Source organism: Macaca thibetana, chromosome 12 (assembly GCF_024542745.1).
Source record: "Macaca thibetana thibetana isolate TM-01 chromosome 12, ASM2454274v1, whole genome shotgun sequence".
Taxonomy (NCBI): domain Eukaryota; kingdom Metazoa; phylum Chordata; class Mammalia; order Primates; family Cercopithecidae; genus Macaca; species Macaca thibetana.
In genome coordinates this window covers 33,004,871-33,023,945 of record NC_065589.1, presented here as the reverse complement: position 1 = coordinate 33,023,945, position 19,075 = coordinate 33,004,871, and the positions used below count along the sequence as shown (strand labels likewise).

General features: G+C 35.0%; 1 protein-coding gene across 31 annotated transcripts in view; it reads left to right on the top strand.

Annotated features, from left to right (window-relative positions):
- MAP2 (microtubule associated protein 2) overlaps window positions 1-19,075 on the top strand; it is a 310,528-nt gene that overhangs the window by 264,666 nt on the left and 26,787 nt on the right. For 7 of the 31 annotated variants that reach the window (XM_050752606.1, XM_050752604.1, XM_050752607.1 and 4 more), the window contains 7 exons: window positions 1,063-1,308; window positions 2,975-6,700; window positions 6,917-7,123; window positions 7,295-7,429; window positions 10,666-10,727; window positions 14,830-15,000; window positions 15,942-16,089. In XM_050752606.1, coding sequence (XP_050608563.1) covers window positions 1,063-1,308; window positions 2,975-6,700; window positions 6,917-7,123; window positions 7,295-7,429; window positions 10,666-10,727; window positions 14,830-15,000; window positions 15,942-16,089 — 4,695 coding nt within the window. The remainder of the gene's footprint in view (window positions 1-1,062; window positions 1,309-2,974; window positions 6,701-6,916; window positions 7,124-7,294; window positions 7,430-10,665; window positions 10,728-14,829; window positions 15,001-15,941; window positions 16,090-19,075) is intronic. The other 24 variants (XM_050752630.1, XM_050752628.1, XM_050752622.1 and 21 more) reach the window with 14 other exon arrangements.

The window sequence follows — 19,075 nt, the reverse complement described above, 5'->3', positions numbered from 1 at the left end:
TCAAGTGTAAATGAGAAACAAATTAGTGCAATAACTCATGAACTTGAAAAGTTTATCTTTACATCTTAAATGTTAACTTTTTTATTTGATATACATGGTTTGGGGGGTGGTTATTTTGGCCGTTTGATTGCCACTCAATGATCTTTCCTTGATGATTTTGTTTTGAATTACAGAAATAAGACTTTATTACTAATGTGCATATTTTTTCTTTAGTGTCAAGGAGAATTATACATGAACTGATATTTACTGATATTTCAGGGAGTTAAACAATATGGTAATAGTTGTGTCCCAGAGGTAGACTTTTCTAAACAGATTTAAATTTAACCTTGACCTTGTTTTTAACATATTTTATTTTACTTCTTGAAAATGTTCATTTTCTCCAACATCATAATGCAATGAAGCTAACATAACTTGACTTAGGTAGTCCCTTACCTTGTAAATGCTAAATAAATTGTATTTTAAGTAAATTTGGTGGACTTTGTGATAAAGCTGTTAAGGTAATTGGTTGGATATTCTTTTGAGGCAAGGCTTTTTTTATTCCCAAAGATTTCTTTAGCAAAATTTGCACATTTTAAATAAAGCAGCCGGGAATTCTTATGTAGGGGCTTCCTGCATTGGCGAAAACAGCACATGTCTAACAAATTTAAAGACTTTTTTTTTCAGTACATCAGTACATCCATCTTTTCACAACCATCTGTTATCCGGCAGCACCATCTCTTATTTCCAGCAAGCTTTCCACATGCGTGCAACTTACTGCCATTTCCAATAAGGGTAATCAATCAATACAACCCTTTCAGCTCTCAAATTTTAAAATAAATTGCCTTTTAATGAGACTTTAAAAGTCATCACTATTAGCAGATTATACATCATAGTTTTCCAACCAGTACATAATGTATGTTGCATTAGAATATTAATTTGTTCATCCAAACGGTAAAATAAAAAAGACAGCTGAGGTCTTCATGAGGTCATTCTAATGGAGCTGAAAGTGTTCCTTTAGTAATATTTCTGTCATTTCATGTATTGTTCTGTGGTCATGATGTCAACATCTTTTTCATCCCTAAGAAGAAGAAACGCTAGAGAGTCGGATGGCTGAGGAAGAGAAACCTGCTGCTCTTCCTGAGAAAGAGTGTGGGGCTGCTAAGTCCTCAGACCAACCCAAAGGCCTCAGTAAGGGCCAAATGGAGTCTAGTGCGGAGGCCCAAATAGTTCCCGAAGAGAGTGCCCCGGCAGGGGCCCCACATGAGAAAAGTGTAAAAGAGGTCAAGGAGGTGTCTCCAGAAGTAAAAACCCCTTCCTCTGCTGGGGAAGGTGTGTCTTTCTCAGGATTTGCATGTGTTTTGTTGCAAATGATCTCTCCAGTGGCTTACCAACCTGATGCCTTTCCAATGCTATTTCGCTATTTCATCGCTGGGTCTTATGATAACAAGTCCACTGTTGTAGGCTTCATGTGCAGAGAGCGTGGCTTGCGCAAGTGCCGTGTGGCAGCTTGGTTTTCCAGTGCTGTAGCTGATTCCTGGTTTTCCTTTGCCATGATACAATACGCTTTGCAGCCAGGCTGATGATGCTATGTGAGCTTCTTTTTTTATTTTATTATTTTATTTTTTTACCCGCCCCCCTCATCTCAAATGTTTGCCAGTCACATTGCTAATACATGTATATTTTTGTTTTTATTTTGGGGACAGCAATTCATATGCTTTTATTTCAAATCGTACAGTTGGATTTTGGCACATAGAGGCTTAAATGGTGGAATCGTTTTTGTTTGCAACCAAAATGTGCTATATTTTTTATGCTTCAATGAATACTGGTTTGATTTTCTTGAGCTCCTGCTGATGCTTCTCATATCATTTTCTCCCCATGGCAGCCAACCCTTCTGATCATCCCCATATCTCTTGAGTTTTCATTCATCTAACCTTTATTAGAAGTTCATAAAGTATTTTTTTTCTATTGTTACAACAGGACACATAAGTATATAAGGTAATGATGATCCATACACTTGCTCTTTTAGAGATGGTTGAATTTTATTATTTTATAAAAATGTGTTATCTAATATCTGTGGAGCACCTCTAAAGCCGATACTGGCCAATGCTTCACCAGTTGGTCATGCTGCAGGGATTGAGGTCATGACCATGGGAATAAAGTTATTTCAATAGTTGACTGTTTTGAAAAGTTTGTTACTCACATGACTTCCCAGTATCAACAGTGTAATTCAGATTTTCTTATATCTATCGTACAGACTAAGTAATGATTAGGAATTTAAATTTTTCAATATGTGATAGAAACTGGCTTGTAAATTCTTAAGTCATATCATATAAAATTGATAGCAAATATTTACTTATATTTCTGAAATTTAATTTCAGATGAATTCTAAAAATTTATGCCAGTAACCTGTGGATGCCTAAAGAATTGGCCCTGACATTTGTTGATCAAGTTAACTGAAACTATTAACATTACATCATTGTGCATTACTTGGCCCTCTGCCCATAGCCTACCAATTCACTTTTAAATGATAAAACCAATGAAAATGTTCAGTAGAAATCAAGTCTTATCTATATTTAGTCCTTACTAAATATTCTTCAGTACCCTAACTTAGCTGCTTACTCAATATTCATTAGCTTATAATCTTTATGTATAGAAGGCACATGAATTTCGTTTCTTCTATAATACACATCACATAAGGTTTAGGAGAGACAAAAACAAACAAACAAATAAAAAAGAGAAAAGAATATCCAGAAATATACTGTTCTTACAATTCCTTTGCACATTAATTTATAACCAGAGTTCATTTTAGTAATAGTACACATAAATCTCAGTCCTGACCTTTTCATATTGATTTTTACATGGGTAGCATGCTTGCATGTTCCATAATTTTTGTTGTTATTCTACCATTCATTTATCACTTCAAAATATAATTTTAAGCTTATTTCCTGAATGCACTTGCCTATTATTTGTTTAAAAATCAACCCGATTACTTCAGATTTACTTACAGCCTCGAAGATGGAGTTCCATGATCAGCAGGAATTGACTCCCTCTGCAGCTGAGCCTTTAGACACGAAGGAAGAGGAGTCAGAGAAGCAAAGTAAGCCTGGTGAAGACCTTAAACATGCTGCCTTAGTTTCTCAGCCAGAGACAACTAAAACTTACCCTGATAAAAGGGACATGCAAGGCATAGAAGAAGAAAAAGCACCCCCAGCTTTGTTTGGGCACACTCTTGTTGCCAGCCTGGAAGACATGAAACAGAAGACAGAACCAAGCCTTGTAGTACCTGGCATTGACCTCCCTAAAGAGCCTCCAACTCCAAAAGAACAAAAGGACTGGTTCATCGAAATGCCAACAGAAGCAAAAAAGGATGAGTGGGGTTTAGTTGCTCCAATATCTCCTGGCCCTCTGACTCCCATGAGGGAAAAAGACGTATTTGATGATATCCCAAAATGGGAAGGGAAACAATTTGATTCTCCCATGCCAAGTCCCTTTCAAGGTGGAAGCTTCACTCTTCCTTTAGATGTCATGAAGAATGAAATAGTTACAGACACATCACCCTTCACCCCTGCCTTTTTACAGCCAGATGACAAAAAATCTCTGCAACAAACCAGTGGCCCAGCTACTGCCAAAGATGGTTTTAACATTGAAGAGCCCTATGAGGATAAACCTGACAAAACGGCAGAAGCACCACCCTCAGAGGCAATGACCTTACCCAAAGATGCTCACATTCCAGTTGTAGAAGAACATGTTACAGGGAAAGTTTTAGAGGAAGAAAAGGAGGCCATAAATCAAGAGACTGTACAGCAGAAAGATACTTTCACCCCCAGTGGACAGGAACCTATACTTACTGAAAAGGAACTTGAGCTGAAGCTTGAAGAAAAAACCACCATTTCTGACAAAGAAGCTGTGCCAAAAGAGAGTAAACCCCCAAAACCTGCAGATGAAGAAGCAGGCATAATTCAGACCTCCACAGAGCATATTTTCTCAGAACAGAAAGACCAAGAGCCTACCACAGATATGTCGGAACAGGACTCGTTCCCTGTAAGTTTGGAGCAAGCAGTTACAGATTCAGCCATGACCTCTAAAACACTGGAGAAAGCCATGACCGAACCATCTGCATTAATTGAAAAGAGCTCAATTCAGGAACTTTTTGAAATGAGAGTTGATGACAAAGATAAGATTGAAGGGGTTGGAGCTGCAACATCAGCTGAGCTTGACATGCCATTTTATGAAGATAAATCAGGAATGTCCAAGTACTTTGAAACATCTGCCTTGAAGGAAGAAGCAACAAAAAGCATTGAGCCAGGCAGTGATTACTATGAACTGAGTGACACTAGAGAAAGTGTCCATGAGTCTATTGATACCATGTCTCCCATGCATAAAAATGGTGACAAGGAGTTTCAAACAGGAAAAGAACCCCAGCCCAGTCCTCCAGCACAAGAAACAGGGTACAGCACTCTCGCACAGAGTTATCCATCTGATTTACCTGAAGAACCCAGTTCTCCTCAAGAAAGAATGTTCACTATTGATCCAAAAGTGTATGGAGAGAAAAGGGACCTCCACAGTAAGAATAAGGACGATTTGACCCTCAGCAGGAGTTTAGGACTTGGTGGTAGGTCTGCAATAGAACAAAGAAGCATGTCAATCAATTTGCCTATGTCTTGCCTAGATTCCATAGCCCTTGGATTTAACTTTGGTCGGGGACATGATCTTTCTCCTCTGGCTTCCGATATTCTAACCAACACTAGTGGAAGTATGGATGAAGGGGATGATTACCTTCCAGCCACCACACCAGCACTAGAGAAAGCCCCTTGCTTCCCTGTAGAAAGCAAAGAGGAGGAACAGATAGAGAAAGTAAAAGCTACCGGAGAAGAAAGTACTCAAGTGGAGACATCATGTGAGTCTCCTTTCCTAGCCAAAGATTTTTACAAAAATGGTACTGTCATGGCACCGGACCTGCCTGAAATGCTAGATCTGGCAGGCACAAGGTCAAGACTGGCTTCTGTGAGTGCAGATGCTGAGGTTGCCAGGAGGAAATCAGTCCCATCAGAGACTGTGGTTGAGGATAGTCGTACTGGTTTGCCCCCGGTAACTGATGAAAACCATGTCATTGTAAAAACGGACAGTCAGCTCGAAGACCTGGGCTACTGTGTGTTCAATAAATACACAGTCCCATTGCCGTCACCTGTTCAAGACAGTGAGAATTTATCAGGGGAGAGTGGTTCCTTTTATGAAGGCACTGATGATAAAGTTCGAAGAGATTTGGCCACAGACCTTTCATTGATTGAAGTGAAACTGGCAGCAGCCGGAAGAGTCAAAGATGAGTTCAGTGTTGACAAAGAAGCATCCGCGCATATCTCTGATGACAAATCAGGACTGAGTAAGGAGTTTGACCAAGAGAAGAAAGCTAATGATAGGTTGGATACTGTAATAGAAAAAAGTGAAGAACATACTGATTCAAAAGAACATGCCAAGAAAACTGAAGAGGCTGGTGATGAAGTAGAAACATTCGGATTAGGAGTAACCTATGAGCAAGCTTTGGCCAAAGATTTGTCAATACCAACAGATGCATCCTCTGAGAAAGCGGAGAAGGGTCTTAGTTCAGTGCCAGAGGTAGCTGAGGTAGAATCATCCAAAAAGGTGGAACAAGGTCTGGATTTTGCTGTCCAGGGTCAACTAGATGTTAAAATTAGTGACTTTGGACAGATGGCTTCAGGGCTAAACATAGATGATAGAAGGACAACAGAGCTAAAACTTGAGGCTACACAGGACATGACCCCCTCATCCAAAGCACCGCAGGAGGTAGATGCATTTATGGGTGTCGAGTCTGGCCACATGAAAGAAGGCATCAAAGTTAGTGAGACAGAAGTCAAAGAGAAGGTGGCCAAGCCTGACTTGGTGCACCAGGAGGCTGTAGACAAGGAGGAGTCCTATGAGTCTAGTGGTGAGCATGAAAGTCTTACCATGGAGTCCTTGAAAGCTGATGAGGGCAAGAAGGAAACATCTCCAGAATCATCTCTAATTCAAGATGAGATTGCTGTCAAACTGTCGGTGGAAATACCTTGCCCACCTGCTGTTTCAGAGGCTGATTTAGCCACAGATGAGAGAGCTGATGTCCAGATGGAATTTATTCAGGGGCCAAAAGAAGAAAGCAAAGAGACCCCAGATATATCCATCACGCCTTCTGATGTTGCAGAGCCATTGCATGAAGCAATCATATCTGAACCAGCAGAGATTCAGAGTGAGGAAGAAGAGATAGAAGCCCAGGGAGAATATGATAAACTGCTCTTCCGCTCAGACACCCTTCAGATTACTGACCTGGGTGTCTCAGGTGCCAGGGAGGAATTTGTGGAGACCTGCCCAGGTGAACACAAAGGAGTGATTGAGTCTGTTGTGACCATCGAGGATGATTTCATCACTGTAGTGCAAACCACAACTGATGAAGGGGAGTCAGGGTCCCACAGCGTGCGTTTTGCAGCACTAGAGCAGCCTGAGGTGGAAAGGAGACCATCTCCTCATGACGAAGAAGAGTTTGAAGTAGAAGAGGCAGCTGAAGCCCAGGCAGAACCCAAAGATGGTTCCCCAGAGGCTCCAGCTTCCCCTGAGAGAGAAGAGGTTGCATTTTCTGAATATAAGACAGAAACCTATGACGATTACAAAGACGAGACCACCATTGACGACTCCATCATGGACGCTGACAGCCTCTGGGTGGACACTCAAGGTGTGCATTATTATTATTTTTTTTAAATTTTCTACTCTCAACTCAAACACAATAACCTTATGGGATTTTTTTTTCACTTAAACATTTTAAAATACCTCTTTATCTCTTTGTTTTGCATTTTGTTAAATATACAAAGGATTTTGTACACTTGTTACTAATGTTTTCACTGTTGTTGTTGTTGTTGTTGTTGTTGTCATGATTTGCTTTGATCCACAGATGATGATAGGAGCATCATGACAGAACAGTTAGAAACTATTCCTAAAGAGGAGAAAGCTGAAAAGGAAGCTCGGAGATCATCTCTTGAGAAACATAGAAAAGAAAAGCCTTTTAAAACCGGGAGAGGCAGAATTTCCACTCCTGAAAGAAAAGTAGCTAAAAAGGAACCTAGCACAGTCTCCAGAGATGAAGTGAGAAGGAAAAAAGGTTCATTTAACAATCACTTCTTTAAAAATGTTTTTGAAGTAATTCATTATTACTTTTTTGCAGAAGAACTGCCTAACAGTGGTAACTAATTATTTATAAAATTTCGTTCGGTTTTGCTCCAAGTGTTTATTTTTTCCTGATGGTATGCTTTTTGTGTTTTCTTATTCATAGCAGTTTATAAGAAGGCTGAACTTGCTAAAAAAACAGAAGTTCAGGCCCACTCTCCCTCCAGGAAATTCATTTTAAAACCTGCTATCAAATATACTAGACCAACTCATCTCTCCTGTGTTAAGCGGAAAACCACAGGTGACTGTTCAATTCTGCAATGTGACTGGCAAACATAGACATGTATTTTTTTTTAAATCTCATTACTGTAGCAGCTTCTTCATTTTGTTTTTCTTCCAAGAATCTCAGCAGTTATGAAAAATTTGCTATTAAGTGTCTTGTATCATTATTCTTTTTTTCCCCCTCCTTACAGAAAAGGTCATGACCATCTGTTTCTTTGTCATGCTCAGACATAACAGTGCGTGATTGTATCTTGGCATTGTGCTCTAGTGTCACGTTCTGGGGATTCCTATTTTCATTCTGTGTGTTTGGTTAGACGATGGCGATGAATTTAACTGTGGTATGCATTCTCATTATTTTGCTTATTTATCCCTCTCATGCTTAAACCCATAAATATTTGTCCTATTTTCTACATTGTTACTGCCAAATCTGTTACTGATGTTGATGAATTTATTGAAAACCACCAAGAATGTGTAGTGATTTAGATACTGAAAATGAAAAGCAAGCCAGGAAGTGAAATTGTGGTTTACAAAATTACTATGACTTTGCTTTTGTTGGAAAAAAAAAAAAAGAAAACAAAATTTTCTGGTAATTATATCAGATTTTATTCCTCATATCCAAAATTAACAAGGTTTTCACTCTACTAAACTACATCTCTTAGCTGACCTTGTGTCATGGACATTTTCTTAAATATGTTGGATCCAAACTACTCAACTTTTCTATATAATTTAGTATTCAAAAATTTGAAGCGAAAACTCTTCCTTTTTGGAGGAACTTAAGTTAGAAATAAACTTCAGTTTATTTTTACTTTGCTACCTACTTTTTTTTTTTTTTTTTTTTTTTTTTTTTGAGACAGAGTCTCGCTCTGTCACCCAATCTGGAGTGCAGTGGCGCGACCTCGGTTCACTGAAACCTCCGCCTCCTGGGTTCAAGCAGTTCTTCTGCCTCAACCTCCTGAGTAGCTGGGATTACAGGTGTGCACCCAGCTAATTTATATATGTATATATATTTTTAGTAGAGATGGGGTTTCACCATCTTGGCCAGGCTGGTCTTGAACTCCTGACCTCATGATCCACCTGTCTAGGCCTCCCAAAGTGCTGGGATTACAGGCGTGAGCCACCGCGCCCAGCCTGCTGTCTACTCACTTCTCTTCTTCAAATACATATTTTTTCCTAAGTTTATAAAACTGATAAAACAAAGAAATAAAACATGTTGGAAACCATCATAAAAACCCCTACAAATATCTGTAATGCCAACTTTTTTCTAAATTTCAGTGCAAAGTATTTATTTTATATGTTTAATTATACTAGGATAATCTTACAGTATATTTAATTTTAGAGTTTATTAAGTGGCATGCTTGTAGCCTACAAAATGACAGATCGCTAAATCAGAAAAGAATGTTTTTCTTTCCATTGTACATCATCAGTGCCTCTATATAAATCTTCGGATGGTTTTAAAGGTTAAAAGGAACATTAGCCTTTGTGAGAAAGAGAAAATCAAGGTAATTGATGGTTTTATTTTAGTTATTGAAAATTCCAAGTATTTTGTATTTGTGTTCTTCATCTAGAAATCATATCATGTGCTTTCCTTCAAAAACAAGAATCTAAGGCCGAATTGGAAAATGGAAGGCTTGTATATATGCAAACCTTGATAAAGCTTCAGGATGAAGAATATCTCTGAAGTTAGGAGTTAGAAATTAACATGACACACCTCAGTTCATTTTCTCAGGTTTTTAGCTTCATTAAACTTAGAACTTCATTAAACTCAATAGCAAATTAATAGCTTCATTTAACTTAATAGCAAAATTGCTTGGGCAAGCAGAATCTCTTGATTTAGCATAAAAACTCTATAACCTACCTGAAGAGGATGAAAGATGTCATCAGGATTGTGGAATTTTAGAGAAAATGTAAAATGGTTTAGTAAAGTGTTTACATGTCATTGATATGCAATTTACTACATTTAAAGTAAATGGTGTTTTTATTCATTCTTTGAAAGAAATTTAAAATCTTTGAACTAATTAAGATTTTCCTTTATTCTGGTCTAATGTTAAGGAGAACACATGTATCAGATATAGGTGTCATTGGTTTGAAGCAAGCTATACGTGTCTCAAGAGTTTGAGTTATGTTACAGAGGTAGTAGGAAGGCATCATTTTTACTGCTTCCTTAAAAACGATAAGTCCTAGAATCTGAAAAATCTCACTAGCTAGTCCTACATGGCATAAAGCATATTGTAGATAGTTATTATTTTTGTGTCAGAACTGTACATGTCATAAAATACCTTTTTGGAACTTATTCAGAGGGCTTATAAGGATACATATTTTTTTTCTGAGGGTTTCTGTTTTATGAATGAAAATTAAGGAGGAATAAACACACAAGCTTGATTATTTTATCTTCTAAGCCCAATTTTCAAACATAGATGGTTTTCCAAACCACAAAGGATGGTTTTAAATCATGAGAGCTAAGCCACCTCAGGTAAGTCATCAACCAAAATGTGCTAGAGATAATGGAGTTTAAAATTGAAACCAGAAGCATAAAACAGCAGCAAGAGAAACAACAGTAACAGATGTGGTAATAATTTCATACAGGAAGTGCATGTGTAGAACATGTTCTGTATTTACTGAACTTAAATTTTCTCTCGTGTTTTCTGTTCTTGACAAGCTATTTTTCTTCCCTTCTCATGTGGCATTTTCACATCAAACAAGTATGTCATTCATTTTGTGAAATGAAGGGATGCAAAGGGAAAGGGGTTGGCTGATCATGACATCATGACAGTTTGAAATGTAAAATACTGAAATATCTATAGGTATGCCAGTGGCTTCCAGAACAAGAAGAGGGTTTGGAAAGCTCTATGAGCCCCCTTCTGTATATCATGCGAACCCCAGAAACCAGTCAATGTTCTTTCTCTTAAACTTTGCAACATTCACATTGCTATTCTGTAACTTCTGTTCTAAAGGATCTATCCTTACATACTAGTGACTCAAAGATACATTGGTAATCAATAGAAAAATTATTTGGTGTGCTTATCTGTGCTTTGGTAGACAATGGGTTATATTAATTAGCACACAGTATAGTTGGAGCCACATGCTATGTTATTGCTATTCAGGTTACTTGAGTTATTGAATTTGAGTCTCAGAATAAGCAAACTTTTGCTTTGCATTAGTCTGTTGACACAACAGAATATCCTAAAGGTATTTAAAACTGCATTTATGAGTTTTTAGAGACTAAATTTGGGGTTGTTTGTCTTTTATTTTCAACAGCAGCAGGTGGGGAATCAGCTCTGGCTCCCAGTGTATTTAAACAGGCAAAGGACAAAGTCTCTGTGAGTAAAAAAAGTTTTCCTTGTTCTTCATTTGAAGTTCCTTTGGTATTAGCTGCAACATCGGAATAACTTTTGATATTGTTTAAATATTTACTCTTAAAAGTCATTTTAAATAGTTCACTCACCCAGAAGATTCTCCGTGGCATCCAGGCATGGAAGGATTAACGTCTTCTGGGATGGCATATAATGGTAATTGGTGAGGACACAGCTGGACTGCTTCCTTACTAGTAAGACAGAAACATAGAAAGCAGGACAATGATATGGCAAAAGTAAGGAAGTCCAATTTATTTACTTTTCATAGAATCAAATTAAACCATATAACCAACAGTAACTATATTTTATAATACACTTTCATTGTTTTTGTTGCAAAATAAAAATATGACCAAATGAAGCATTGTACACAAGCAGAAGGAAGTATAAATCAATTATAATCCCCTTATCATAAAGATAAACACAGTTATCATTTTGGTGTAAAATCTTAATTTTTTTCTATAAATTTATAGGCTTAACAACAGAAATGAGAACACTGTGTATCAATTTTTAAATTCAACAGTAAATGTACTTCCATGTCGTTGAACATTTTGTAAGTTTTAATGACTACATAATACTGCATTTTATTTATTTGCAATGATATACTTAATTTCCTATTATTTGACTTTTAGAATTTTTGTTGTTGTTTTAACAATATTACTGTAGAGAACTTTTTGGCTAAGTTCAGTTCATAAATGCGTTTGTGTGCCATTTCCTTCAGATAATTTTCTACTAGTGAAATTAAAGAAAAATGTTTATATTTAAAGTTTTTGCTACATATTGTCAAATTGCCCTCTGGAAAGGTTCTACCCACTTATACATTCTGTATAAGAAGAGTGTTCATATCCATTATTATTACCACGTATTTTATATTGTTCTATATTTGCCAAATTATGGAGATGGCATATGTTATTATTTTAAAGATTTATTTTGGTTGTATTAATGGTGTTAACTTCTTCATATATTTATAAATCTTTTCTATTTTTTTCTGTGAATTTTATTTTTATATTATTAACTATATTTTAATGACCAAAGCCAACATGAAGTATTTTCACTCCTTTATGATTGAAAGAAAAAAATTAAAAGGCTACTAATGAAATCCTAAAATTATAACAAATAATGTGAATGATATTAATTAGTAGCTTGTAACAACGTTCTGAGACTGAGCAAACATATATAATATGTAAATCACAATTCTTAGTTTACCCTTCTAAAAACCAGTAAGATTTTACACTTCCACTTTTATTTATTATGAAAAGTAGTGATTCATTTCCTGTGGCAGCCAAATCTTTGATTTTGAACCTGAGGGGTTTTACGTTGATAAAAGATGATACTTGATTTTTATACAAATGTATCAGATATATTCCTGAACATATGGCAAGAAACAAAGTTCATTTATTGCTTTGGTAAATATTAGGCTTTATTATAAACACATTGTGATTTCAAGATTTGTATCTCTTTACCTTCTGTTTCCTAATTAATGATTTATGGTGGTTAGCCATAGTGCTATGGAGCAGACCATGTTCAAATCTTGAACATCTTTTAGTTATATGATCCTTTTCTTCCTATTTCGTAATTTTCTAAAAATAAAGGGGAGGACAAAATTCCTGTATCATGAGTTAGTTATAAAAATTAAATGTAATAATGTTATAAAACAGTATGCAGTATAATGCTTAGAACATAGCATTCATTTAATAAATGGTAATAGTTGTTAGCTATTATTTTAATTAACTGAATGGTGGAAGTTTTCAGGAGCAGATATAAAAAATAAGTCTGACCTTTCCTCCTTTAGGTTGACATAATTTGGAACATTTTTAGGAAATTTTTAAGCCCCTTGGTCTTTGAGTAACTCGATAGAATCAGCACTTGGAACAGAACCATAGGCATCATCTGACACAAAACAAACTTTTTTCCTTGTAAATGCCAATCTTGTCTTTCTGAAGAAAAATTAGGCCTTCATTCTTTCTTTTTTTCTCATTTATTAGCCTTTTTTCCTTCCTAATATGATATCCTTGTCCTATAAGTTTTCTAAAACCCCAAGTAACTTTTATTTGATTTAGCTCTAATATTCAGTCTATCCATCAGAACAGTTCTCTGATTGTTTTTTGTAGTTGTATGCTCTTTTAGATTCACTTTTTTTAACCTAAAAATGTTTTTTCTATGGGTACATACTAGGTATATATATTTATGGGATTCCTGTGATGATTTTTTAAATTGCTCTTTATTAGGAACCAGACCCACCCATAATCCTGCATTTCACTTGGGGTTTTCTGTTGTTTGTTTAGCATTAGTAGTTGTCTTTCTTAACTACAAGCAATCCAATTTATTTTTCTCTTCTATATCACACTTTTGAAATTCACTCTTTTGTGGGTAGCATCAATCAAAAAAGAATGACTTGTGCTGACCCAATTACACTTCCCACTCAAGATACTGGGTCTATAAAACAAGAAGTGATTTTTATAGTCTGTAAATACTTATGTCTCTGTTGTAGCTCCAGAGGTTAAAACTTGAGATAAAAATCTCAGTTTTATCTGTCATTTCTGTAACAGATCAAATTAATTATTTGAAGATAATAATCTCCTTGGCTTTGTCATACTTATCTATATTTTTAACAGTCACCCATGAGATGTATGGCATGCTGGCATAGCTTTCTCCAAAAGTCATACATCCTTCCCAATTATACTTGCAGCCAGTCTCCCCAGGGATTATCAACACCTGTAAATTAAGTCATGATTTTTATTGGCAATCTTTTCAGTCCTGACTTTCCTTTTTAGAATTCATAACACATCATGCAGTCTTTGCGTAAAAATGTTTTTAGTTCTGTGGTATAACTTAGTTCACAGTATGTCTTTTAGTTATAAAATGAACCAATTATATATAAACTCTGAAAATTTTCTGTTGAAGTCAGTGTAGATTACCTGAAAATAAGTTTTTTCAATCTTTAAAAATGCTTTTTTTCATTAGGCCTCAAATATATCTTGTTCTAAAGCTCTTGAAACATGATTAATATATGGATTATATGTATACCTTGAAGGCTGTATTTATTAAAGGAATAATTCCAGCAGTTAGGATATTGAAAGATATTTCCAAATGTGTTATCAGTATAAAACCTGTGAATTAATTAGAGACTATATACATAGAATCCAAAAAGAATATTTTATCTACATTATCCTTAAATGAGAGAACTATGTATAGAATCATTTTTTAAAAAACAAAATTTAAGCAATCAGCATTATTTTTTAAACCAGCAAAAAGAGAGTTTTGCTAGTCACTTGTAACATTCTTTCTATATTAAGGCTTATTCTGTTTTTTAAAAAAGAGAGACTTACTTTGGTCTCAGGATTTCACAAAGCTAATTCCTTCGTATCTAAGCAACATTATTCTTTCTTCTGTCCTTCTATCTATCCATCCACCCATTCATCATTTATTCAACAATTATCCACTGGGTCTTTACTATGTACCAAACATAAACAATCACATTTGGAAGTAAAGAGGAGCAAATAATAAATAATAAACATGGATAACTATTCTAGACCTGGTTACTAGAAAATAAAATGGTTTAGCATTATTTATGTGTCTTATTTACATAACAGATTTTTTATTTTATTTTTAATCAGGGTGTCCATGTGCAGGCTTGTTACAAGGGTATATTACGTGATGCTGAGGTTTGGGCTTATATTGATTCCATCACCCAAATAGTGAACATAGTTCCCAATAGGAAGTTTTTCAGTCCTTCCCCCACTTTTGGAGTCCCCAGTGTCTATTGTTGCCATCTTTATGTCCGTGTGTACCCAGTGTTTAGCTCCCACTTATAAATGAGAACATGTGATATTTGGTTTTCTTATAACAGATATTTTTCTATGACTATTATTAAGTTAGTTTTGGCTAAAGAGAGCTGTTCAATGAAAATCTCATCTAAGTACACATCTCTATCATTGATTATAACCATTTATCATGTGTTCTTATTAAAAAGACTTTGAGTTTCTTATACGTTTATACTTCTTTTTTTATTTTCCTTTTACTTCATAGTTTGGTTTATTTTGTGCTTTTGTTTGTTTTCTTTCATGGCTAGAATTCTACCTTGTCAAAGATTCCTGCTTTACAGGGTAGCACAAAGTCCCCAAGATACAGCTCAGCCTGCCCTAGCACGACTAAAAGGGCTACATTTTCTGACAGTTTATTAATGCAGCCCACCTCAGCAGGCTCCACAGACCGTTTGCCATACTCAAAATCAGGGAACAAGGTAAGGCAGCAGGTCAGTGAAAGGTGCAGAAAGAAATAGAATTTGGGAGATTATGTTATAGAACCTAATTCAGGAAGTGTATGAAAGCAAATACTTTACGTTCTGAAGTATTTGACACATAAACAGTAGGCCCTTTTAAAAACAGATACAAATTTAAAATTTTGATAAATAGTATACCTATTTTTTAAATGTAGAAAATGTCTTTTTCTGGATATGCTTCCCATTATTAATTGATGGTTTGATTATCTGGTAAAATATCAAATGCAAACTTACAAAATATATTATATATAATATATAAGAAATAATATTGCACAGTACAATAATAACAAATTATATTGTATAGAATATAATAGACAATTGAAACTTAACATCATATACATCAGGGTTTAATACTATCTCTTGACATCTACCAACTCAATTGTCTTGAAACAATTACATAAATTCATTAAACCTGTTTCTTCAGCTTTATCATGTATCATGTTCTGTGGTGAGAAACAAATCATAAAAGAATGTAAACTATAAAGAGTTCCTGTCACATACATGCACAATATATGGTAGTGGTCATTGTTAGAAATATTATGCATGCAGTGAGCTACTCTCAGTCCTTTCTGATTAATAAATTATCATGCTAATGAAGATTTTTCAATAAAATTAGTAATTTGCTGAAGATTGCTTGAGTACATTTATTTTACCCAATTATCATTTAGAACTTGAACTCAGTTATCAGAACTCCAAAATAATGTATTTTTATAAAACATCTAGGCAACTATACACTCTTTCTAAGTTCTAAAGTAGAAATGCTTATAAATATATGAAATCCAGTAGTTTGTATTAAAAGAAATTCATCTATCAGCACAGGAAGAAAATAGCAAAATCAATATCACTTCGTATAAATTAAAGACTTACAAGAACCCAATGTCCTTTTTGTTTTCTCCAATCAGGATGGAGTAACCAAGAGCCCAGAAAAGCGCTCTTCTCTCCCAAGACCTTCCTCCATTCTTCCTCCTCGCCGAGGTGTATCAGGAGACAGAGATGAGAACTCCTTCTCTCTCAACAGTTCTCTCTCTTCTTCAGCACGGCGGACCACCAGTAGGTTTATTTTGATTTGACTTCCTTTTTAAGCACTTTTTAAATCCTTTAAGTGGAATAGCACTTATATTTATATTTTAATTTGTAAAAATAAAACATGCATTAAGACTAGATTATATTTGCCCTAAGAATCAGAAAATCCAGAATGTAGATGGCCGCAAAATAGCTGTTTGAGTAAAAACAATTGATAGAGGAAATGGTAACATATTACCCTATTATCTAAGACTGAGATAAACTTATTTCTCTAAGAATATATTTTCCTTTTTGCTTCAAATTTAGCGCAAAAACGAAAATTCTAAAGAATGATCAATGTAGAAACCAAGTCAAAGATTTTTAAAAACATACAGGTATAAAAGCTTAACACTTATTAGATTTCCAAGTCATAAAATCGAACTAGAAAGTCAACAATCAAAACTTAGGATCCTGTTCAACTCGTTAAAAATTTGCATTCCAAATGAGATATAAATATAGTATAGTCTATGCAATAGTTTTAAATTATCTTGATTGATGGCCCATTCATGAACTGATTGGCAATTATAACAGTTTATATAATGCTCCAATCATTACACATTTATATGTTGCATTGTGGCAAACTATCTAGTAAAGCATAGATTCAAATTACTTCCATAAGTATTTTTCTGTTGCAACCAAAATAGCTACCAGTTATTGAGCACATATAGATACTAAACTCTTAAGATACATTGTCACTAAATTTAATTAGCAAAACCAATGAGTAGGTATTAATAAACTCAATTCAATCTACTGATGAGAAAACTGACCCTCTACAGAGGGTAAGTTGTCCAGTGCTTCACAGCTAGTAAGTGGTTGAATTTGGTTTTCAGTCTGCTGATAACTTCACAGCCTGAAGTCTTAATGTCTTTTCTATATTGATTTAGAAGAAATAGTACTAGACAACTGCTCTGTAGAATTATTTGGAGGAGAGTGTCTGTGTCATTTAAAAACCATTTTAAAATGGTGGAAATTGCTACCACTATCACATTATAGTTGGCTTCAACACTTATTTTAATAATAATTGACCCACTTAAATATGACTATTGGCATTTAAACAGTGTTTTGGCCTACAAGAAAAGTGTTTACTGTAATAAGAGTAATTGTGTCCAACATTATTTAGTTTCCTAGAGTATTAGCATCCTTTGAAATATGTGCTAAGAACACTGAAATCACAAAAATTATTTTATCATAGCAAAAATAAATTATTTAAATGAATTAGCAGGGAGGGCATTTAAGATTTAGTACTTTCCAGGGAAGAGACTTTAAATATCTAGAGTTGAAATTGAACATCATTAATAACCCCAAGGATGATGAGACAAGACAAAGATACCAAGTACTCTCCAAAAGAACATCTTGAATTATGCTTGTATTTGTTGCTATAAAAGCAAAATGGCACTTTCTCCATAAATCTACTTCTTCAAACCACTGTGTTCTGCCTTTTAAAGTGTATCTGTATATGAATTGATTCATTAAATGTTCAGCACCAATTCTATTTTGACTTTTTAAATTTACTGATGTTTACAAGCATTTTGCATTGTATTATTTGATAGTGAACATAACTGACACGTTGATCATTTTAAAACATAGGGTCTGTCTTACCTCTATATACCAATAGCTGAAAGGCATAAAGATGATTGGAAGAGCAAGCACTCTGCCCACTTCTACGTGCCTACCACCCCCTTAGTGGTACACAGGGATGTTCTAACATTTTGTGCAGCTATTGAAAAGATTTGAAGGAAACAATGTTGTGCAGGAAGCTCATCCACCCAAGAGGAAGGAAATCCATTGTCACTGAGGAGTTGACAAGATAAATAAGAGCACAGTTTAATCAAGTAACTTGTAAATAAATATCTTAAAAGTTGTTTCAGATCTTAGATTTAACCTCTTCAAGTTCAGAACAAATAGGAAACATTCAAATTTATTGTTTTGATGATAAGAACAAATTTATTACAATAAAAATTGATCATATATATTGAACAGCAGTGTGAAGGCCTTAATATTTGTAGTTTATCCTCTTTCTCCAGATGTAACACAAAACCTCCTTTTATGAAGCTTAAAGTGTTTTCTACAAGTATGGAAATGACTCCTCGGAAGTTTAGAAAAAATTATTTCATATAGTAAAAATTGTTATTCACATCCAGAATATTGCTTCAGTTCAGTCTCCATGAAGTCAAAAAACCCCTCAGCACACTTTGATGAATTCTGAATTCAATACATTTTATTTTTTTAAAAATGTTGCCTACCTACTGTATTCAGCTCACATGAAAGTCACCAGGGCTAGATACAATGGCAAAAAATACAGGGACGATCCCTCTCCCCAGAAAATCTGAGCTATTCAAAACTGGTGAAGTAATAGAGAAAATATTTGAGAAAGAAATAATGTTTCTGGTGAAAGTATTCAGACAGACTTAGAGACAGACATCTACATTGAAAACTTAGTCCATAACAAACCAGGACATGGAAGTTACAAAATTCCAAGTTGGATGTGGTTGTATCATCCTAGTCTTGAAATTCTTGTGAAAAGCAATAAAAATCACAGAACACATGCTAATTTCTCACTTTAGACTTCTCATATCCCATTTCATATTATCAGTTGAAGAATCTAACTATCTTGTGCCCTGTGTTAGAAAATCAAGACGACACAGGGCACTTTCATTTGATATGTGAAAACTGTTCACTGAAAGAAGTACAATTGTTCTGTGTTTCTCCAGGAGATAGAACCTATAGCAATGGGTAGATTTACATTTTCCATAGATCACAATTGTCTAAAAAGCTCTCCTGAGCTCACATCTTATAAATATTTAGGCAAAGATTACCTGTCCACTTCTCAGAAAGAACTTCCTATATTTATGAGCAATTGCATTAGGTGACCTCTAAGATTCCTTTCACTTCAGTGGCTTTAAAATTGTTGTGTATTTATTCTCTACAAAATTTCAGAAGATTCATTGATTTTTTTACTTAATCAGCAGTAAAA